This window comes from Neovison vison, chromosome 7 (genome assembly GCF_020171115.1).
Source record: "Neovison vison isolate M4711 chromosome 7, ASM_NN_V1, whole genome shotgun sequence".
NCBI lineage: Eukaryota > Metazoa > Chordata > Mammalia > Carnivora > Mustelidae > Neogale > Neogale vison.
Window position 1 is genome coordinate 55,564,600 of NC_058097.1, and position 23,241 is coordinate 55,587,840.

General features: G+C 58.4%; 1 protein-coding gene across 1 annotated transcript; it reads right to left on the bottom strand.

Annotated features, from left to right (window-relative positions):
• Positions 1-1,149: 1,149 nt before the first annotated feature.
• Positions 1,150-21,402, bottom strand: ATP1A3 (ATPase Na+/K+ transporting subunit alpha 3). Its single transcript, XM_044257248.1, has 23 exons — positions 21,369-21,402; positions 17,085-17,174; positions 16,887-16,946; positions 15,841-16,044; positions 14,544-14,657; positions 14,292-14,426; positions 13,603-13,720; positions 13,203-13,471; positions 11,311-11,509; positions 11,124-11,233; positions 10,902-11,036; positions 8,416-8,608; positions 7,910-8,085; positions 7,671-7,807; positions 7,257-7,407; positions 6,988-7,156; positions 4,356-4,510; positions 4,156-4,279; positions 3,317-3,462; positions 2,828-2,958; positions 2,320-2,421; positions 1,742-1,833; positions 1,150-1,541 (listed from the first exon to the last, which is right to left on the bottom strand). The coding sequence occupies exons 1-23, from the start codon at positions 21,372-21,374 to the stop codon at positions 1,513-1,515; spliced, it is 3,045 nt and encodes a 1,014-aa protein (XP_044113183.1). The 5' UTR covers positions 21,375-21,402; the 3' UTR covers positions 1,150-1,512.
• Between the last annotated feature and the right edge of the window lie 1,839 nt (positions 21,403-23,241).

Here is a 23,241-nt window from a genome sequence, read left to right on the forward strand (position 1 = left end):
CCGATGACCTGTGAGCTCTGGGAAGGGTGTGGCCGGCTTAAAGCGAAAACACAGCCTGTGCCACCCGTAGCCATCCCTCTCCTAAGCATGAGCCCAACAGAAACATATACGCAAGTCATCAGAGGACACTGTTAGAAAGGTCCTAAAGCAACCGATACGTGGGACAGTGTTCGTGACTCTCACAGGGGTGCCGAGGACAAGAAGCCGGACACACACGACAGTGCTTGTAGGATTTCATTTACACAAAGTCCCAGAACAGGTGCAACTAAAGGATGACGACAGAAATCAGAGCAGCCTCTGGTGGGGGAGGGGCGCTGGAGAGAAAGGGGCACGAAGGAACTTTCTGGGTGGGTGGAAATGTTTGGTACTTTGATCTGGGTGGTGGTTATGCACTGTAGGGTTTTTTTTTTTAAAGATTTTATTTATTTATTTGACAGAGAGAGATCACAAGTAGGCAGAGAGGCAGGCAGAGAGAGAGGGGGAAGCAGGCTTCCCCGCTGAGCAGAGAGCCCGATGCGGAGCTTGATCCCAGGACCCTGGGATCAGGACCTGAGCCAAAAGCAGAGGCTTTAACCCACTGAGCCACCCAGGCGCCCCCCGGCTTTTTTTTTTTTTTAAAGTAGGCTAGAGCTCGAACTCATGACCCCAAGATCAAGACCTGAGCTGAGCTCAAAAGTCTGATGCTTGACCGACTGTGCCACCCAGGTGCCCCACAATGTCATCTTAAAAATCATTGAGCTGTGCCTTGTGCCTTTAAGATTTTGCACTTAAAGTTTATCTCAAAAAAAAAAAAAAAAAGAAAGAAAGAGTGAGAGAAGAACACAGCACTTAAAGGTTGAACAACTCAGGGCACTCAGTGAATCACCATCATCACCACTGTCATCTTTGTCACCAGCATTGTCCCCCTCCCTTCCCCTTTGAGTTTGCCTCTCTTCCTCTGCCCTGTTCTGATCCCATAATCCCACTGCCCAGCGATTTGAAGCTGCTCTCGCTGTAACCTCGGTTGGGTCTAAAACCCAATGACTTGGTGACTCCATGATTCTGTGGCTCCTGAGGTTGTGTGGGTCACCGGCCATGGATGCCAGCGCCGGGGAAGCTACCTGCTCCCCACCCTCAGGGTCAGAAACCAAGCACAACACACACACACGCTTCTCTCTCCCCACTGATATATTTGATAATTGTCCAGAACCAGAGATGGCGTCAGCCGGGGGTTAGGGGGAGTAAAAAAGAGCCCAGGGAGGGGGTGCAGAGGGGATGGGGAGGAAGAGGAGAGGGAGAGGAACAGTGACACAGAAAAGAGAGGGGGGAGAAGGGGGCCGGAAGGGATTGGAGAGAGAAGCCAGCCAGAGGGGGGTCAGTGGGGAGGCAGGAGATAAATTGAGGGGGTAGGGGCCAAGGTGGGGCCATGGGGAGAGAGGGCCCCTCCCCCAGAATACAAAATGGGGGGACTGGTGGGGGCTGTCCTGGGCTTCGGGAGCAGGGAAGAGATGGGCGATGTGGGGGGGGGTGAGGTCAGTAGTAGGTTTCCTTCTCCACCCAACCTGGAGACAAAGAGAGAGAAAAAGAAAGAGACATGGAGAAGGGTGCAGGACAGAGACTGAGAGGAGGGGGACCGTAGAGCCAGGAAGAGAGGAGGAGGGACATGGGGGAGACGGAGAGGTTGGCACAGCGCCCTGCCCCCTGCCCCCCAACTGCACCCCTGCCCCCCCAGCCTCGCCCCGCACCCGGGGAGCCCCCTCACCCCCGGGGTTCCTGCGCAGGATAAGTTTGCGGATCTCGTCATAGACGAAGATGAGGAAACTGTAGGGGAAGGCACAGAACCACCAGCTGGGCCTGCAGAGACAGGAGAGCAGCGGGTTGTGGGTGAGCGGCCGTCCTGGGGGCACAGAGGCCAAGTCTGGAGAACAGGAAGGCCGCCCTGGGGGGTGGGAATTCTCCCTTGCCCTCTGGTTGAGGCTGCTGACTGGGGTCTGGAGGGGCCCCCCTGCGAGAATGTCCATAGGGGAGGGCTCCGGGGCATCAGAACAAAGACTCGGAGGCACCAGGCCAGCTCTGTTGGTGGGGTGGGTGGCTCTCCAACTCAGGGTTGTGAGTTTGAGCCCCACGTTGGGTGCAGAGATGACTTAAAGATAATAAAATCTTAGAGAAAAAAAAAAAGAAGAACAGGGACTGTGATGGTGGATGGTTCAAGGAGACAGTAGGAGAGGTGAGGCTTGAGATCCGCATGGGGCCAAGGAGGATGTCCCATGGGGAAGGCTCCTTGGACGCTCCCAGAGTGAGAGGCAGGAAGCAGGAGGCAGGAGGGTGAGGGGCACTCACTTGAGCGGGTACATGCGGAGGGCCACGTCCATGCCAGGGCAGTAGGACAAGAAGGCAGCAAGCGCCGTCTCCTCGAACAGCCCAAAGATCAGGATCTTGTTCCTGGAGGCACAGGCGGGGCTGGTTCAGAGGACCTGAGCCAGCCCCCAGTCCCCCAGAGCCAGGCACAGCCTGAGGTGGACAGAGACAGACAGCCCCGGAGTCGCACAGAGGGACGAACAGGAGACAGAGAGTTGGCAACAGAAGGCGAAAGGCAGACAGACAGAGACAGCAACACACAGACAGGCGTGGGAAGGGGACCCCAGTAGTGACACCCCTGTCCCCCCCAACACACACACACACAAACACACACACACACACACGGAAAGACACACAGAAGGAATCCACGATAGATGGGACCACTCAGAGGAAATCACTCAGGGGCAAAGACGGACGCGTGGCACACTTGGGGAGGGACAGACAGATGCATGGATGGGACAGAACAGAGCCTCGTGCCGCCGGCCCTCACTTCATGCCCTGCTGGAAGACGGAGTTTCTTCGGGTCTTGCAGATGATCAAGTCAGCCCACTGGACGACCACGATGCTCACGAAGAAGGCGGTGTGGCATGTGAATTCCACCACCTTCCTCTGCTCGTACGTCTGCAGCAGCGATGACAAGCAGGCAAGGTGGCCGTCAGCACCGCCACAGCCAGGCCCCAACCCGGGACCCACGTGCCCCGTGTCTGTACCCCCTGTATCAGCCCTGGGGTGGGGGGCAGGGGCTCTGTCCCGATGGGGCCTCCCCTCTGTGGCAGGTGGGGGAGAGTGAGACCAGAGGTGGCGGGCACCTCAGTAGGCTGGGCTGAGAGTGCCAGGAGGCCTGAGCCCCAGGCAGAAGGACCATCCTAGGAGGCAGTCCCACCCTGTGGCTGGGACAGCGGATGGGGGCTCCTGCCTGCTGCAGGCAGGGGCGCTGACCGGGAGCCCCCTCACCAGTGCCGTGGGGCCGCCCGCTCACCCACTGCTGTCCGTAACTGTCCTCCAGGTCGTTGACGGTGCGGTCATCCCAGTTCAGCCGAATGCCCACCAGGTTGCTGGGCAAGAAGCCATTTTCTGCCAGGATCACAAAGTAGGAAAAGAAGCCACCAAGAGCCTGGATCATTCCTGGAGGTGGGGAGGAGATGAGGAGAGGTTCAGGTCGGGGCCAGCCCAGGGCACCTCCAAGGGAGACTCCACAGTGGGAAGGGGGGGCAGCTACCCCAGAACACAGGCCCAGCTCCCAGGGGGGCACCCCGGCAGCGCCACCTGGTGGCGGGACTCACCGGGAGGCTCTCTCCCACCAGAGCCAGGCCCCCTAATAAGCATCAGGGAGTCCCTGAGAACCCCCGGGGTATCAGTCTGACAGGCTCCCCGATGCAGGAATGATCTCCCTGGCCTCTGACCACCACCATGAAGCCTCTGCCTTCTGGGATACTCCCAGCAACGGGGAGCTCAGCATCTCCAAGGCTCTACACATGCACCTCCAGCAGCAGGGTGAGGAGGAAAGGGATGGGGCTCACTCCTGCCCTCAGACCACTCATGGTCAGATCTTGTCTTCCCCACCACGGAGGAGGGTGGAGCAGTGGGTTCTGAGGTGGCCAGCCTGGGGCCAATCCTGATCTGCCCCTTGGTGTCCCATTTGCCCCCCGGATGCACCCCCCAGGCCTGTCCTCTGCCTGCATCTGCCAGTCATTCCCAAACCTCCAGCAGCAAATCCTGCTTTCACCCCACTCATCCAACAGAAGGTTCCAGAGTGCCCACTGTGGGCCAGGCACTGGGCATCCAGCCATGAACCAGGTGGGGTCGCCAAGTCCTCACCAATCTGCCCATAGGCCATACTGATGAGCCTTTCATTGACCAGTTTGTCCGTGCGGGGGTTCCTGGGCTGTCTCTTCATGATGTCACTCTCTGCAGCTTCATATGCCAATGAGATGGCAGGGACCTGGGCAGGAGAGGCTGTGTGAGTTGGGAGTGGGGGACCCTCCCCTCATGGGGCCCAGAGGGTGGCTGGGACTCACCATGTCAGTGCCCAGGTCAATGCAGAGGATGGTGATGGTGCCCAGAGGCAGGGGGATGTTGGCCATGATGAACAGCAAGAAGGGCGTGATCTCAGGGATGTTGCTGGTCAGCGTGTAGGCGATGGACTTCTTCAGGTTGTCAAAGATCAGGCGGCCTGTGGCAGGGGCAGGCTCAGATCCCGGGCACCCTGGACCCCGCTCCTTCCAATCCACCCTCCCACTTGCCCACCTTCCTGCACAAACACCCACCGCGATGCCCTGAGAAATAGCCACTTGGGAAGGCTGTTGGGCAGCTTGTATTAAAATTAACACCCCCTCCCCCACTCTACTGACCTGGAAATCCTACTCCCAGGTTTAAAGGAGTGTTTACGCCCACCAAAAAACAAGTATGAGAAGGTTCACCATAGTGTTAGTCCCCATCACCAAAACCCAGAACTGACCCCAATGGCCACCAGCATGGGAGTGGATGAATGAACGGCCTACTGTCCCTCCCTACAACAGAATACTGCCCAGCAAGGAAAAGGAACAAGCTACTGACACACCCAAATCCACGGAGGAATTTCATAGATATTACCTCTAGTGAAAAAAGCCAAACACAAAGGTGCACATATCCCACGACTCCATTTAGAGGAGGTTCAAGACTATTGCATGGGACTCAGAGTCAAGGTACAGCCTATTTCTGGGCGGGGAGCTATGGGCCAGAAGAAGCCTGATGGAGCTGGAAATGTTCCTTATCATGATCGGGGTCTGGTGGTTGCCTGGGTGTGTACATGTGTAAAAATTCAGCAAACTGCCCAGCTTACTGGACGCATGTCCTCTCTCCATACAAATTCAATCAGTCCAGTGTGTATAAAGTAAAAAGAAGCTGGGGCAGCTGGGTGGCTCAGCGGGTTAAGCATCTGCCTTCAGCTCAGGTCACGATCCCGGAGTCCAGGGATCGAGTCCCGTCTTGGGAATCCCTGCTCAGTGGGGAGCCTGCTTCTCCCTCTGCCTCTCCCCCCCAATAAATAAAGAAAATATTTAAAATTTAAAAAGTAAATAAAAGGTAAAGACTAACACAGCCAGCACCTCCTCCTATCCTCCAGGGTGCCCTGAGAGGCATGAGTAACAAGGTATGTCATTCACATGGAAAAAGAAAGGCAGGCTGCCCAGTGGTACGAATGGTCGGATCACCTTTGTGTAAAAGTAAGACCCGCTCTTTCCTGTTCCTGCCGTGCGTGCTCAGCTTTCCACAAACGGCTGGTATTGATGGAGGCAATGTGGACTGAAATGTGCTTCAACGTAATCCAGTGTGTGTGTTGAGACAAGAGGGGTCGTGAGTGGTGAGGGAGCTGGGGGATGAAAACATGGGGGTTCCCTATGCTCTTGGCTCTGCGGTATACCTGAATTTCCCCTACTGGAAGTTAAACTTTGTGGGTTTCTTTGTGTTTCCCACCTCTGAGAGGCCTGCCTTGCCTGCCCGATGTGGATAGGGCCATGGCTGTTACCTGCCATGGCGTCCCACTTGTGAGTTTCTCGGCACTTGCTGCAATTTATATCTATGTGTGTTATGTCACGATCCGTGTGTTAATTTGTCTAAAGCTGCCCCTCCTGGCTCCTGGAGGGGAGGGACTGTGTCTGCTCTGCTCACAGCTGTCTGTCCCACACCAGGCAGGAGGCACAAGGTGGGAGCCCAGTATAAGTGTGGAAGATGTGACCGGTGTTCTCACAAGGTCATGCCCTGCATACACACAGACGTCTTGGGGAGGAAGAAAGGGTTACCCATGGTGTCTTCCAGGACCAGGAGGCAAGGTCATCTCATTTGTCACTTTAGGCTCAGCTTTATTGCTGGCATTCTCTTTTATCATGCATTCTTTTTTTACCCTGGGGACACTGCCAAAGGGAGAGAGGAGCGGGAGGAGAATGCACAGAGCAGGAGTAGTGATTATTTCTGGATGGTGAGGTTAGGGGTGATTTCAATTTTCTTCCTAATGCTTGTCTACATTTCCTATAATTATCAGGAATTGCTCTGATGATCAGAATAAAATTAAATGTGAACCAGCTCCATCTGGGGCCTCATTAAAGCCTGTCAGGAGGCGGTGGTGGCCATGGGCTCTGCAGCCTGGGCTCGGAGTCCCAAGCCCCAGACGCCAGGTCCCACCCCACACACGGGCAACCTCCCAGCGCCTTGCCTGTGTGCGCTCTGTCCCTCAGCCAACAGCTCCCTCCCCCTGCACTACTCTCCTTGAATGTTCCAGCTTGGCTCCTGGGACTCCATATGCTGATTCCTGCCTACTCTAGAAGCTTCCTCGCCCCCTGACCCCAGGCTTGGCGAGGGGCCTCCATGAGGCTCCCAAAGGACCCTCGGCTTCCCCGTGGTTGCACTTACAGGTTTTAAAAATGCTTCTGCGTCTGCCTTGCTCACCAGACTGGGCCCCAGAAATGCGTCAGCTCAGCCCTGTCCCCAGGGAGCCCCCAGCCCCACTTCGGGGAAGAAGGACAGAAAGGACTAGTTTCAGGCTCCATAGGCGGCTTGGAAGGGTTCTGGTGTCCCCCTACTACGCATTCCGCCACAGCCCTGGCCGGCTCCTCTTGCTCCTCTCGGGGCCTCCTGCAGGAACCCCAGTCTCCAGGACCTCCCCGGCCAACTCACCCTCTTCCACGCCCGTGACGATGGAGGCAAAGTTGTCATCCAGCAGAATCATGTCCGCTGCCTGCTTAGACACATCCGAGCCGGCGATGCCCATGGCCACGCCAATGTCGGCCTTCTTCAGGGCGGGGGAGTCATTCACACCATCCCCAGTCACAGCCACGATGGCTCCCTGGAGGGAGAGTGGGTGAGGGTGATGCCCAGAGGCCTGGCTCCAGCCCCTCATCCGGGTCGCAGCCCCCTCCTCCGAGGAGGCCTCAGGCCAAGCCCACCTGTCTCTGACAGCCTTCCACGATGATGAGCTTCTGCTGGGGGGACGTGCGGGCGAAGACGATCTCGGTGTGGTTCTGCAGGATTTCATCGATCTGCTCAGAGGTAAAGTCCTTGAGGTCGGTGCCATGGATCACACAGGCCTTGGCATCCCTGGGAAGAGCAGAGGGCCGGTCAGGATACGTGGGGAAGCATGGACAGACAGTCAGGCTGGCCGAGCCCACAGACAGGAGAGGTGGGAGGACCGGGCTCTGAAACTAAGGCTCAGGAAGTGTAAGTGACTTGCTCAGGGTCACAAGGGCTGTGAACAGCCAAGCTCAGAGGCAGCCCTGCCCCACCCAGCCCATCCTCGCATGTGGAGGGGGTGTGGGACCAGATGCTAAGAGCCAGAAGAGGGGGGGAGGGGGGAGCCTCACCGGGGGTTGACCTGGCTGACTGGAATGTTGAGCCGGGCAGCGATGTCCTCCACTGTCTCATTGCCCTCGGAGATGATGCCCACGCCCTTGGCGATGGCCTTGGCCGTGATGGGGTGATCACCCGTGACCATGATGACCTGTGGGCATTGGGCGGGGATGGTCCAGTCTTACTGCTGGTGACCCCCGGAGGGCCCCGCCCCCACCTCCCCTCCCCGACCCCCTGCTGCCCCAGGCCACACCTTGATGCCGGCACTGCGACACTTGCCCACCGCGTCTGGGACGGCCGCTCGGGGCGGGTCGATCATGGACATGAGGCCGACAAAGCAGAGGTTGTCGGTGGTAAAGTTCACGTCGTCACAGTCAAAGGCAAAGCCCTTGGGGAACTGCTCCTCGGGCAGGTAGTAATGGCAGAAACCTGACGGCAGGATGGGGTGAGGGCATGAGGGCTCCCGCCCCAGACAGCCACCCTCCCGGTCCATGGCTCTGCACCGCTAGGATCCCTGCAGTCAGGGCAGCCCTGGCCGGTGGGGACTGTCAACATTCACCCCCTAAAGAAGCCTTGTCTCATTCATATACTCACTCCCTCTTCATCCATTTATTCATTCACAGTGCATTCTGGGAGGCCCTATTCTGAGCCAGATTCTGGGCAGCCTCACACTCCTCCCCATGCCCTCAAGGACCGCACCCCCGACCCTGCAAGCTGGCCGAGCCCCTGCCCCAGGTCAGCACCTCCCGAGGTGCATACCCAGCACACGCTCGCCCAGGCCGCCGAGCTCGAGGTAGGCGTTCTGGAAGGCCTCCTTCATCTCCTCATCCAGCGGCTGCTCCTTGCCCTGCAGCAGGATGGTGGAGCACCGGTCCAGGATCCGCTCGGGAGCTCCCTTCATCACCAGCAGGTAGCGGTTGTCGTTGGGGTCCTCAGTCTCATGGATGGAGAGCTGTGGAGAGGCCGAGGGACGGCTTGCCTGAGCCTCAGCGGGACCCAGCGGGGGGAGAGGACGGCCCCCACCTGCCCAGAGCCATGGGGGCCGGGACAGACCACAGCGGCGGCTCCCTCAGAATGCAAAACTCTCTGCCCCAAACTCTCTACCCAAGAGATCTCCATCTGGTTCTTGGAGTTTCTCCCAGAGATCGCAGCTCCCCACTGCCCATTTCTGTATGTCTCACAGATGTTTCAGCCCGTGGGGCTCGCTCGCAGAAATCTCGGCCATCCTTAGGATACATCTCTTTCTCCCTGTCTTGCCCAGCGTCCTCTCGTCCCACATCTGACCCACCACCGAATCTGCCCAGCTCCCCTCTCCAATACACTCAGCTTCTGACCTCCCCTCACCTCCCCCCGCCCTCCCTGGCCGGCCACCCGCTACCATGCCCCACCCGCTACCATGCCGAGGCTCCCTGTTGCCCTCTGCAGCCCATAGTACTTCCTCCCCCCAGCAGCCAGGAGGAGCCTTTAAAAAAGGTGAGTCAGTGGGACACGGGGCAGCCACTTTGGCAAACAGTGTGGCAGCCCCCAAAAGGCTGCCCCCAAAAGGTAGAGTTACTCTGTGAGCCAAGCACACACCCGTTCCCAAGCACACACCCGAGAGACAGCCAAAGTTTAGCCACAAGGAAACGTGTGTGGGAAGTTTCCAGTGGCATCACACACGGTAGTGCATAGGGGCGAAGGACTCAAGCGTCCATCGGCGGATTAAGGGACCAAGGCACGGGCCTGTGTGGGCAACGCCACACTGCCCAGCCACGGAGAGGTCTGGGGGCCCCACACACACCAAGTGACCCTTGAGAACATCACACGAAATGGAAGACGCCAGCTACAAAACCCCACGCGTCTCAGGGTTCCATTTATACGAAATGTCCAGAATAGACCAATGCAGAGAGACAGAAAGTAGACGAGTGGTTGCTGAGGGATCAGAGAGATGGAGAAGGAGGAGAACAAGCGCTAAGGAGCGCGAGGCTTCTTTTTGATGTGATGGAAAGCTCCATAATTGTGGAGCTGACTGCACGTATCTGTGAACAACCCAAAACGCTGAGTTATGTACTTCATGTGGGCGATCTAGGATAGATGAATGATATCTCAGTGAAACTCTTTTTAAAAACATGAGTCAAGGGGTGCCTGGGTGGTTCAGTAGGTTAAAGCCTCTGCCTTTGACTCAGGTCATGGTCTCAGGGTCCTGGGATGGAGCCCCGCATTGGGCTCTCTGCTCAGTGCGAAGCCTGCTCCCCCCCACCTCTGCCTGCCTCTCGCCCTACTTGTGATCTCTGTCAAATAAATAAACAAAATCTTAAAAAATAATAAAGAATAAAAATGTGAGTCAGGCCCCACTGTTCCTCTGCACAGAGCCCTCCCGTGGCTTACGTCCCTCTTAAGAGTCACACCTGAGGGGCGTCTGGGTGGCTCAGTGGGTTAAAGCCTCTGCCTTCAGCTCAGGTCATGATCCCAGGGTCCTGGGATCGAGCCCCGCATCAGGGTCTCTGCTCAGCGGGGAGCCTGCTTCCCCCTCTCTCTCTGACTGCCTCTCTGCCTGCTTGTGATCTCCGTCAAACAAATTAATAAAAAATAAAAATCATAAAAAAAAAAATGTCATACCTGAGTCCTCTCCCTGGCCCACAAGCCCAATGGGTCCTGCCCAGGTACCTAGTGCCCTTGCCTCCAGCACACTCCCTGGCTTCCTACTCCACCATCCTGGCTGTCTGGCTAGCGTTCAGACATCAGAATACTCCTGCCTCAGGACCTTTGCACAGGCTGTGCCCCCTGTCTAGAACACTCTTGCCTCAGACATCCACAGCCAGCATATTCTGATATTCTATATTTCCTCATGCTTTCATCATTGTCTGTCTTCTAGCACTAGAGGGAGGGACTCCACTGTATCACTCACTGCCACAGGTGTCACAGGTGTCCCAGACCTAAAACGTGTTCCTGACATGAGCTGATGGCTCAACCAAAGATTGCAGAATGAATGAGAGCTCTCTGGTGGGCCCCTCTTCACTATAGAAAGATCTCCATTCCTCAGCTTCCCACTCTGACAGAGACCTTGCTCTCACTCCTGGGTCACCCTGTTCCTCACCTAACCAGGTGGATGCTGCCATTCCCATTTCACAGATGGTAAAACCAAGGCTCTGGAAGGTTAGTAACTTGTCCAAAGCAAGGGGGCAGTGGGGCAGAGGTGACCGCGTACAGGCACGATCGAGACCCGGAGGTACAGGCTGGCTCTCAGGCCAGACAGCCCAGAGTACCTGGTATTTGTTGGTGGAATTGAAGGGAATCTCTGCCACTTTCTTGTTACGTTCACGCATCAGCTTCACAGAGCCAGAGGACAGCTCGATGCACTTGAGCAGGGCAGACTCGGAAGCATCGCCAGCCACATCCCTCTGTGGGGACAGAGGACCATAAGAGCAGAGCAGCGGCAGCGGCCATGGCCATGGGCAGGACCGAGTCAAGGGGGCAGCTGGACCCACCTTGAGCACAGGGATATTGTCCTGACCTCCCTTGAAGACGGCTCGATTGCAGAGTCCAGCAATGTGGGACAGGGCCACCCAGGTGTGCGAGCTCTTGTCGAATGAGGTGCCTGAAGGAGGCATGTGTCCCCTGTCACAGGGCCTTGGGGCCAGACCCCCGTGGTCCCCGCCATGGCCCTAGCCTCACCTGACTGGTCCTCTGTGGTGTCAGCCTCATGGATCTGGTTATCAAACCACATGTGGGCGACCGTCATGCGGTTCTGGGTGAGGGTCCCTGTCTTGTCCGAGCAGATGGTGGAGGTGGAGCCCAGGGTCTCGACAGCCTCCAGGTTTTTCACCAGGCAGTTCTTCCGGGCCATGCGTTTGGCTGTCAGCGTCAGACACACCTAGGGGGCGGGAGGTCACAATCACAGTCATGGGGGGAGCCAGGCAGCAGGCTCGCGCCAGCACCGCAAGCACCCACATGCCCTAACATCAAACAGCAACAGGACAGACAGACGTTCGGAAGCCTGGTGCTGTCCGGTAGTTCCACCCCGAGGCAGAGACCAACACTCATAGGCTTGGACATGCGCCCCCAAAGCCAGCCACTGCTCTCAGCGGCAGCCTTGAGAACTATCCCGAACAAGAGAAAACCCAAACATCTGGGAATGACAGCAAGGGTGAATAAGCCACGGGACAAAAAGTACAGAATAATACAGAGAAAGAAAGAAAAAATACACGAGAAAGCAGGTCCCCACCGCCTGTAGCTGTGAGGATGAGTTTCAAGACCATTGTGCCTGGCACAAAACTGAGCCCAAAACGGGGGTCTGGACTCAATTATTCTATTGCCGTCAGTACAGTGATGCTGCTGGAAGCCTGGGTAGGGGGGCTACCTGTGGGTTGAGGGGAAGAAGCTGGACAAGGCCTCAAGGGGGCTCTTGGGGAGCTCAGTCTGCGTGCTGCCCACCTGCCCACGCCCAGACTCACAGCAGGGCGTCCGTATGTGTGACCCCACGTTGGTAAAGAGCCCCTGACCTACCCTGGCTCTGAACATGCTAATGGGGAAAACGCTGCAGGATATATTCAGTGAAAAAAAATCAAGCAGGCGGGACGCCTGCGTGGCTCAGTCATTAAGCGTCGGCCTTCAGCTCAAGTCATGATCTCAGGGTCCTGGGAGCAAGTCCCACATTGGGCTCCCTGCTCAGTAGGGAGCCTGCCTCTCCCTCTGCTCTCCCCACTGCTTGTGTGCATTCTCTCTCTCTGTCTCTCTCAAATAAATAAAATCTTAAAAAAAAAAAAAATAGCACCAAGCAGACAAAGAGAATTCCTGGGATGGTCGGGTCTATGTGCCGTCAGCACTGCCCCACTGGCTGGAATACGCCTATACTGGCCAGGGAGCTGTGTAGACAATGCACTTCTATGGTGGGGCTGACCACTGGGCGGCAGGGCAGGTGGGGGCATTATTTTATTTTTTTAAAACTATTTTAATGTATTCTTTGGACCTTTTATCATGAGGATGGACTTCCTTTTTTTTTTTTTTTTTTAAGATTTTATTTTTAAGTAATCTCTGCACCCAACATGGGGCTCAAACTCACAAGACCGAGATTGAGAGTCATGTGCTCTCCTATCTGAGATAGCAGAGAGCCCCACGGGGGTGGGCTTCTTAATCATGTAACTTAACTTAGAAAGTGATAGGACTGAGGGGGTGCCCGGGGTGCTCAGTCGGTTGAGCATCTGACTCTTGGTTTCGGCTCAGGTCACCATCTCAGGGTCATGGGATCTAGCCCCGTGTCGGGCTCTGCGCTGAGCCTGGAGTCTACTTGGGATCTGCCCCATCCCCCTCTTGCTTCCTCCCTCCCTCTTTCTCAAAAAAGAACAAAGAAAAAGAAAAAAGAATGTGGCAGGCTGTTGGCCCTTTGTGCCTCGCAGTGTGCCCTGAGATTTCCATCTGCTTCGTTAAGAAAGCCTCCGGAGCCCCCAGACCCCATCATTCAAGACCTCGGAGGCTCAGCCCTCGGGGCACAAGCCATCCTGCTCAGGAATGTGGCATTCAGGTCCCCCTGCCCCCTCCTCCCTCAAACGTGGGGGTCCGAGCCTTACAGTGACGGTGGCCAGCAGGCCCTCTGGGACATTGGCCACGATGATGCCGATGAGGAAGATGACAGCCTCCAGCCAGGTGTACCCGAGAATGAGGGACAGGATGAAGAAGGACACGCCCAGGAAGACAGCCACACCGGTGATCAGCTGGATGAAATGCTCGATCTCAATGGCGATGGGCGTCTTGCCCACCTCCAGGCCTGAAGCCAGTGTGGCAATGCGGCCCATGACAGTGCGGTCACCTGTGGCCACCACCACGCCACGAGCCGTGCCTGTGGGTCCAGAGGGGAGCAGGCTGAGCTGGGGGTGGGGTCAGAGCGAGGTTCAGAGGGACCCCGAGTCCCAGATACACAGCCCTCTGTCTGGACCAGCCCTGCCCCAACCTGAGGGCCCCCTGCCGCACCTTCCACGCAGTTGGTAGAGAAGAAGGTGATGTTCCGGGTCTCCAAGGGGTTGTCGTGGGTGCAGTCAGGAGAGCGGGTCTGCGGTTCTGATTCGCCGGTCAGGGAGGAGTTGTCCACCTGAGGGTGGGTGAAAGGAGGGAGGGCTCAGTCCTGGGGTCCGGGGGCACTTGTCCAGAGGACACCGGGGTCAAGGCTGTACCCGTGGAGGTCGTAACTAGAAGCCTAGACGCCTGGGTGAGTGAGTGGTGTCTGGGGGCTAGAGGCTCCTAAAGCTGGGAAGCAGAGACTGCTCGTCAAGCTCTAAGGTATTGATGGGTCCCGGGGTAGGGATAAGGGGCCTGACCTCCTGGGTCCTGGGGGAGGAAGGATGGGGGCCTGGCCCATGGGTTTGAGGAAGGAGGGGGTTGGGGGCCTGGACTCTTGGGTCTGATGGAGGAGAAGGCTGAGGGCGGGACTCTTAGCTTTGAGGGCGGGAAGGCTAAGGGTCTAGACTCCTGAACCTGACAGAGGAGGGTCTGGGGGCCTGGACTCAGGTCTGAGGGAGGAGGGGCTGGGGGCCTGGACACCTGGGTCTGAGGGAGGAAGGGCTGGGGCCTAGAACCCTGGGTCTGAGGGAGGAGGAGCTGGGGGCCTGGACCCCAGAGCCACTTCAGGAAGGACAGAGTTGGGTCCCAGGTCCTGGTCCCACCTTGCAGCCATGGGCTGAGATGATCCGTAGGTCGGCTGGGACTCGGTCTCCACCCTTGATCTCCACCAGGTCCCCGACCACCACCTCCTCAGCGTTTACCTGCATCTTCTCACCCTCGCGGATCACCAGGGCTTGCTGGGGGCCCAACGGAGAAGAGTCAGTGCCCCGCTCTCCACCCGGGTTTGGATGGCACACTTCACCACCACCTTCCTACCTCTTGCTCCTACGCGCCCCCTTCCGAGCCCCGCTCACCTGGGGCACCATGTTCTTGAAGGACTCCATGATCTTGGAGCTCTTGGCCTCCTGGTAGTAGGAGAAGCAGCCCGTGATGATGACCACAGCAGCCAGCACGATACCCAGGTATAGCTGTGGGGCAAACAGGGCCACACCTCAGAGCTGCTCCCTCCCAGGCTCAGCCCAAGAGGTGTGGGATCCAGGAAGGGGGCCCCGAGTCAACAGGAGGCAGGGGGCTCCGTATTTGTGTACCTGACCCCAGGTTGTGTCTACTCGAGGGTCCGTGTGTCCATCTGCCTGTTAGGGCCCCTCTTTCTGCACGTGGGTGCGTGTGTCTCTAGGTCAGTCAGTCTCTCGATTTTGTGTGTTGCTCCGTCTTTCTGCCTGTGTTTGAGAAGCTGAGCATACATTATCCATGTACATGTCTGTCCTGTGCTCAGGTCAATGTGTCTGTCCCTCTGCCGGGCTGCGTGCCTGGCTTTAAACTGATGGGACTGTTTGTGTGTAGGTCTCTGTGTGTGGATCTCTGTCTCTCTGTCTCTCTCTGCCTGGGTCTGAGACCCCGTGTCTGTCTATCTGCCTGTGTGCATTTTAAATTTCCTTTTAAGTTTTGTTTATTTTCTTATTTATTTGGGGGGTGATCGCTACACCCAATGTGGGGCTCGAACTCAGGACTCCAAGGTCAAGTGTCGCACACTCCTCCGAATGGGCCAGGCAGGCGCCCTGGGTTCCAAAGTCTAGGAATACAATCGGTCTCTGCCTGAGTCACAGGTCAGTCTATCTGTCCCCAGGCTGGGCCTGCAGCTCTGTGTATGTCTGAGTTCCTGTGTCTGTCCATCTGCTTCGGTGTCCCTGCCTGTGTGTCTGAACTAGGCAGCTGTGTCTGAGTCCGTGTCTAGGTGTGACGGTGTTGACTCCGCACATTTGTGCATATGCATGTACAAAGATCTCCACGGGGTCAGCATGCAGGTCTGTGTTCCCAGGCACAGGGTCTGCTGCAACCGCATCCCCTGTGCGTCCCCTGCATTGGAGGGTGTGCCTGGCTCTCTACATGAGGGCACTCAGTTTTTTTGGGGGGGGAGTCTTTCAGGCAACGACTGTCCCCAAGGCCACCCCTATATGGCAGAGAAGTTTCCTGGCTTTACTGAGCCTCAGTCTCCTAAGACCATTTCCGGCTCTCTCGCTGAGGGATCACCCAGGTCTGATGACAAAGCCATGAGTGGACTTTGAGAAGCCAGAAGGGGCCAGAAGCGGGGCAGGGTGGGCACCCCTAAATATTGAGGCCCTGGCACAAGGCAGGGTGGGGGGCACTCACGTTGTCGCCCGAGGGGTCGTCCTCTGTGCCCGCCTGGATGCCGTAGGCCAGGAAGCAGAGGATGGCTCCGATCCACAGCAGGATTGAGAAACCCCCGAAGAGCTGGCGGCAGAACTTGACCCACTCGGGGGTGGTAGGCGGTGGTGTGAGTGCGTTGGGGCCATCCCGGGCCAGGATCTCCTGGGCTTTGCTGTGGGTCAGACCCTGGGGGACACAGGACTCACACAGGACCCTCCTTGAGCCACCCTGCCTCCCCAACACTTCACAGGCACTGCAGGCCCCCAGGACTCAGGCCCCCAGCCTCTCCTCCTTCAGACCAGAGGTCCAGACCCCCACTTCCTCCTTCCTCAGACCCAGGGATCCAGACCCCCCAGTCCCTCATTCCTCAAACTCAGGGGTCCAGCCCCCAGCCCCTCCTCCCTTAGACCCAGGGTCCCAGGCCCTCAGCCCCTTCCTCCCTCAGACCCAATGGTCCAGTCCCCCAGCCCCTCCTCCCTCAGACCCAGGGGTCCAGGCTTCCAGCCCCTCCTCCCTCAGACTCAGGGGTCCAGACCCCCCAGCCCCTCCTCCTTCAGACCCAGGGTCCCAGGCCCTCAGCCCCCTCCTCCCTCAGACCCAGGAATCCAGACCTTTAGCCCCTCCTCCCTCAGACCCAGAGGTCCAGGCCCCAGCCCCTCTTCTCTCAGACCCAGGGGTCCAGGCCCCAGCCCCTTCTCCCTCAGACCCAGGGTCCTAGGCCCTCAGCCCCCTCCTCCCTCAGACCCAAGGGTCCAGACCCCCCAGCCCCTCTTCTCTAGACCCAGGGGTCCAGGCTTCCAGCCCCTCCTCCCTCAGACCCAGAAGTCCAGGCCCCCAGCCCCTCCTCCCTCAGACTCAGGGGTCCAGGCCCCCAGCCCCCTCCTCTCTCAGACCCAGGATTCCAGGCCCCCAGCCCCTCCTCCCTCAGACCCAGAAGTCCAGGCCCCCAGCCCCTCCTCTCTCAGACTCAGGGGTCCAGGCCCCAGCACCCCCTCCCAGATGTCCTCTTCCTTCAGGCCCAGCCGCACCTGCACACAGTCTGTGTTGTATTTTCGGCAGACCTCTTCCACTGACATCTTGTGCTCTGTCTGAGGAACAAGAGTTTGCAGGGAGGCAGTGAGAGCCAAGGCCTTTGGGGGGCTGGGGCAGGACCTGAGAGCATGAGGCCCATCCCCAGCCATATCTTGGCTCTGGGAGGCTATGCGGGTACAACGCGTGGGGCTTACCATAGCCACCTCCTTCTTGAGGTCATCCAGGTCCCTGCGCTCTTTGGTGCCCTTGCTCTTCTTGGGCGAGACCTTGTCATCTTTCTTGTCCTGCGAGGTGGCGACACGATAGCTGTCAGAGCCACCAGACTGCGGGCGAGAAGGGGTTACAAGGGGGACACCTGCTCTCCCTGCGGGCCCACCTTCACCCTGCTTCTGTGTGCCTTGGGCAGAGCTGGCTCTGGGGGTCACAGTCTGTCAGGCTTGTCTGCACCCTCCTGTCTCTACCCCGTGTCTCTGGGTGGTTGTCTCTCAGAATGCATGGGTCTCGCCTCTGGTGCCGTGTTATCTCTGGGTCTCTGTCCCCGGGGTCTCTGTTGGGTCTGTCTGTGCTTCTGTCTCTCTGTTTCTGTGCCAATCTCTGTGGCTCTCTCTCCTTCAGTCACTTGGTGTCTCTTTATCTCTGTGTCTTGTTCTCCCCCTCCATGGGCCTGTCCCAGATCCTAGAGTGTCCTCCCCTTGCTATGTCTGTCTTTCTCTGTCTCTGGATCTGTCTCTCCAGGTCTCTGTTCCCTTCTGTCTTACTGTTCTATTTTGTTTCTCTGTCTCCTACCTCTGTATCTTTCCATCTCTGTCTCTCTGTGGCTATTTCTCCCCCTGCTCTGTCTCCATCTCTTTATGTCATCTGTCTGTCTATCTGAGCCTCTCAGCATGGGTCTCTGTATAATTCTGTCCGTCTGTCTGATCTCCAGCTCTATATGTCCCTCTGTCTCATACAATGTCTGTCTGCATCTCCCGAATGATCTCTCCCCATGACTGGCTGAGTCTCTTTTTGGATTCTCTCTGGGTTCCTGTCTCTCTCCAAGTTACCATGTTGTGGGATCTCAGATCCCGAGGATCCCCTCAGTGTCTTTCCCCGTCCTTCTCTCCGCCTCTCTCTGCCATAAGTCTCTGTCTTTAACTTTTGAGCTATGTCTTCCCTGGAATGCTTGGTGTCCAGGGACCCTCTCCACCTCTCTGTTTCAATCCCCTTGTCTATCTCTGGCTGTCTCACTCTGCGACCTTCCTGTCCATCCGTCTGTCTGTCTCTCTCAGGTCTATCTCGGCATCTCTGTCCTTCTAGCTCCAGGTCTCCCTGCCTCTGTCACTCTCCCTGTCTTCCAGTCTTCTCTACCTAACACTTTTCCTGGGCCCCTTCCTCAGCCCCATGGGTGTCTCAGTCTCCGTCTCTCGGAGGACCCAGCTAATCCTGGAAGGCCCCACAGGCCCGGTGGGGATGGAGGAAAGGGTACCGCAGCAGTTGGTCACAGCTGGGACAAGAGCCTGGGAGCCAGCCTCCTATGTGCATGGTGACACAGCCAGACCTGGGGGCCCTGACTGACGAGCTGTAGGCCCTGGCCTCTGTCTTGGGGGTTGGCGGCAGCCATGGACAGTTTTGAACAAGGGATGGGCAAGGTCAGGTCTCTGGAGGACAGACTAGGAGCTGGCTGGGATTTGGGGTACAGAAGCCCCAGGCCTGGCTTGCCCTGGATGCAGTGTGAAGGGTGGGAGGGAGGTGTCAGTCTGGGGGGCTTGGGCAGCTGGGGAAGACAGTGTCCCTGGAGGCTGGCAGGAGGGGTGGGGTGAGGCCAGGTGCTGGGAGAGGGCTGCTGACAGATCCTGTGGGCCCAGAGCCAAGCCGGGATCCTGGGCTCAGGCAGCTCAGGCCTAATCCCCTCATGACCTTGTAGAGGCCTGAGCTGCCTGCGGTCTGCCCCCAGACCCTGAGGCTGAGCCTGGGGTTACCACAGCCTGGAGGCTCTATGAAGGTGTCAGAGGGTGGGGGGTAGGCTTGGCCCTGGACCAGCCCTGCGGCAGCACTGCGTCTCACTCCAAAGCACGGAGGCCTGGGGCACAGGCAGGACACGTCTCCACTGCCTGGGCCAGAAGGGCCCTTACCTCCCCACAGGGGTGGCCCCCCGGATGGGAAGATGTGGTGAAGATGTCAAGGTAGAGAAATGAGGGACAAGGCAGGAGACAAGAGAGATGGGGGCCTGGCAGGAGTTGGGAAGGAAACCAGCAGCCCCCGCCCCCTAGGAACCTTAGGGAAGGTTGGGAGTTGATGCTTGGAGGGAGGAGGAGCTGGGATCCTTGGACTCCTGGTCTGAAAAAGGAGGGGCCCAGGGGCCTGGACTCGTGGGTCTGAGGGAGGAGGGACTGGGGGACTAGATCCCGGGGTCTGAGGGAGGAAGGGCCTGGGGGCCTGACTCCTGGGTATGAGGGAGGAGGGGGCTGGGGGTCTGGACCCCTAGGTCTGAGGGAGGAGGGGCTGGTCCTGGATTTCTGAGTCTGAGGGAAGAGGGGCTGGGGGTATTGACTCCTGGGTCTGAGGGAGGAGGGGCCGGGGGCCTGGACTTCTGAGTCTGAGGGAGGAGGGGCTGGGGGCCTGGACCCCTGGGTCTGAGGGAGGAGGGGACCGGGACACCCCAGTCCCTGGCAGGCAAGCCTTGGCTCCTGCTTGCCCTTGCTATGACCAGACTCCCTTGGGGGCGGGCTTCCATCTGTTGGAGGGGGAGCCGAGGCTTTCCCAGTCAAGGCGGGAGGCCCAGATGGGCGCACTGCGGGGCGGGAGCACCTCTGAGGGTGGGGGACACGCCTGTCTCGCTGCAGCCAGTCTCTGCGTCTCCTCACCATTTTCAACTATCCGCCTCCCCCTGACACCCGCAGCTTCTGCACCTTGGCCAGCCTCTCCCTCCCCCTCTGAGAGTGTCTGGGGCCTTCTCTGAGCATCTCTCTCTCTCCACCTCCCCTTTTGCTCTCTGCCTCCTCCTCCCACCCTTCAGGCTGACTTTGGAGGTCTCTGGATAGGAAATGTCTGTCCTTGGGTCTCCTAATCTCAGACTCCGTTTCTCTCTTTGTTTCTATATGTCTCTCCATGTCTTTGTCTCACCCACGTCTCTGCATGTCTCTCTGACCGTGTGTCTTTGTCTCTGCATCAATATCCCTTTCTCTCTTTCTCTTTCAGAGCATCTCTCTCTGACCCTGCCTATTTCCTTCGCTCTTTCCATAGGGTTCTGTCTCTCTGTCTGCCACCCATGTCTAAAAGGCCTCTCTTCTCCTGTCCCCTCTTCTTTTCCTTATGCTCCCCTTCCTTTCCTGCAGGGTACGGTCTCAGTCTCCTCCAATGTGCCCACACCTCCCTCCATTCCACTTACCTGGAAGCCATCACTAACTTTCATCTCCCCCCACTTCTCTCTCCTGGTCCTCTCCCACCCATTTCTTCTCCCCACCACCCCCCCTCACCCACCCCAAGCCAAAGATCTGCAGCCCCACCCCCCATCTCCATCCCTGGGCCTATCAGTGTTCATCCGCCATCTTTCTCCCCATCCCTCATATTCCCTCTCCATTAGCCTTTCCCATCCGGACTCTGTCTTCCTCCTGCCCAGCCCCCACCTCCTTCTCCCACTCTCCCCCTATGGCCCCGCCCCAGACACGCAGGGAGGAATCCAGAGCTGCAGAGGGGATCAGGTGGTCAGCCGGGGAAGGAGGCGGCATCTGCTGGAGAGACTCACAGACAGACAAGGACACACGGACACAGAGGCAAGGGCATAGCCAGACATGCACGATACATTCCCCCCACCCACTACCCCCCCACATGTGCACACATGCGCCCTCAGCCAGGCACGAAATCTCCCTGCCACTGCTCTCCTACTTCTCCCAGCGCCCCCCCCCCCCCCCCGCCATATCAGCTTCCTCAGATTAGGGGCTGGACACACACACATCCCCAGGCCACCTGCCGCACTGCGGAGCCCCCCCATCCAGGCCTGGAAGGAGAAAGAGAGGTCATTTGGTGTTCACCCCATAGCCCAGACCTGTCCCCACCCGGCCGGGGAAGCAGAGGGGTTTCAACACCCCCAGACACAAACGCCAGCTCTCAGACACACCCAGACACAACCTGGGCCACACGATCGCTGGCAGACGGTGCTGGCAGGACCGGACAGAGCCAGGAGCTCACGCGCGCACACATGCACACGCACACATACGGTGGAGCGTGCAACCGCACCAGGTCAGGCAGAGCTGCCCAGGGCCGGTCGGTGCCCCACGAACCCCGCACACAAAGACACGCCAACATACGCCACAGACCCCGCGGCCCCAGGCCGTCCCGCGCACACGCTCAACCAGCGGCACAACCAAACCGACGGGCCGGGTCCCGCGGACCTGGCCCCGGAGCGCAGGGGTCCCGGAGCCACCGCCCCCCGCAGATACCCAATGTCACTGGACCCACATGTCGCACACATGTACGGCCCGGCCGGCCCCAGCACCTACCCCCATCTTGGCGGCTCCGGGGGAGAGGGGTGGGCGGGCGGGGCGGGGGCTGGAGCAGAGGCCTCAGGGCTGGCTCAGGCGCGGGCTTGGGCTGGGGGGCCTCTGCAGCGCCCGCGCCTCGGTCGGCGGGTCCGTCCAGCCGGCAGCCCTCCCGCACAGAGTCTGCGGCTGCCGCCGCCTCCGCCTCCTCATATGCCCGCGCCCGCGGGGGGGCCCGCGCCGGCCAATCAGGGGTGCCGCCGGCCTGACGGATGGCCCGCGGCCCCGCCCCCGGTACTGCAGCTGTCCTCCCCGCCCCCCAGCCTCCGCAAAGTGTTGGCACCGCCGAGAAGGGGGAGCGCCGCAGTAAGGGGGATCCCAGAGACCCCGCAATGAAGAATGTGGAGACCCCCGCAATGGGGCGCTGAGGAAGATAGGGCTCCGAAAATCCCCTCACTGTGGGGGTGTTGCCACAGCAAAAGAAGGGTGCGCTGGGGGAGGTGGACACCGGTTTGGGAGGAACTCCTTTAAACCACCACAGTAAGGCCGGGGACACAGCGGACTGGAAGGGGGGCTGGAGACCTTGTGGAGGTGTTGTTCAGGAGGGGGAGCTGCAGGGCGCCTACGAGGCAAGGAAGACCCTACAGTGAGGAGAGTTGCTGCAGAGGGGAAATGAGCCTTGAGGCCCTCTCAGTAGTGTGCCCCCCCACACACACACAATGGCAGAATTCTGCAGGGAGAACCATCGCAGCCAGAGGACCCCATCAAGCCTCACACTCACGCCCAAGCATCACCCAGATAGCCCAGATGGGGAGGACACACACATCCACATCCAGCACCAACACCAGCAGTTTCACCATCACATTCCAAAACACACCAGTGTGGATGCTCACACACACCACAACACCCCATCACACAACCCCAGAGATTCACCAACATGTGGAAATAAAATGCACCCCCCTCACATCACAGCGGAATTACAACCATGGTCATAAATGGCCGTGTAGACTGACTCACACCCTGCGAACCCTACATCACAGACGTGTACATCACACACTCCACCACCGCACCTGGCCTCGAATCATTTCACACAGAGACCCACAACCATGCAGCCCATCAACCCACAGACCCACACGTACCCACACTCGGTACCATCACCCGCTTACAGGCCTCGCACCCCCCCACGCACCCCAGGAGCCTTTGTGGTCCCTGCTGCAGTCACACAACAGCACACACATAACCACCCACACTCCTCTCCAGGGGGCAAAAGTCCACAGGGCACAATTGCCAAAGTGTCGCTGATTGTGAATGACAGACGAAAAGGTGCACACAGACTCACACACAGGACAATAATTCCCAGAGACAGATCTCATGACACCGTCCCCACTTCCCACACTGCACAGACACCTTTGCTGCACTTACAAACACCCCCCCAGTGCCCCCACCCACACGCCACACATGTCCCAGCTCAGCATGTGTATGCACACACACCCCCAGGCCTGCCACATACACACAACACCCCATCAGCCACTCATCATAGCCCCAGCAGTCACAGCCTCTCACCCCCACTCTTTGCTCTCTGAGGAACACCTCAGACTTGCCCAGGGGATTATAGAAGGGGCAGAGAGCAAGTGAAAGTCTGTCCCTGTAGCTTCCTCAGAATATGGGTATTCTCCCTACCTGTGGGAGTGGAGGCATGAGGGACACAGGCAAGGGGCACAGAGTAGGCCTGGTGTGTGTGTGGGGGGGTGGGTGGTGAAGGTTAAGGGTCTGATCAGGGAAATATGTGAAAGGCTAAAAGCCAGAATGAGGCACAAAAAAAGATAAAGAGAAACAGAGAGACAGATTTGAGGCTGAAGAGAGACAGACACGGACAATAAGACAGGGCCTGGGA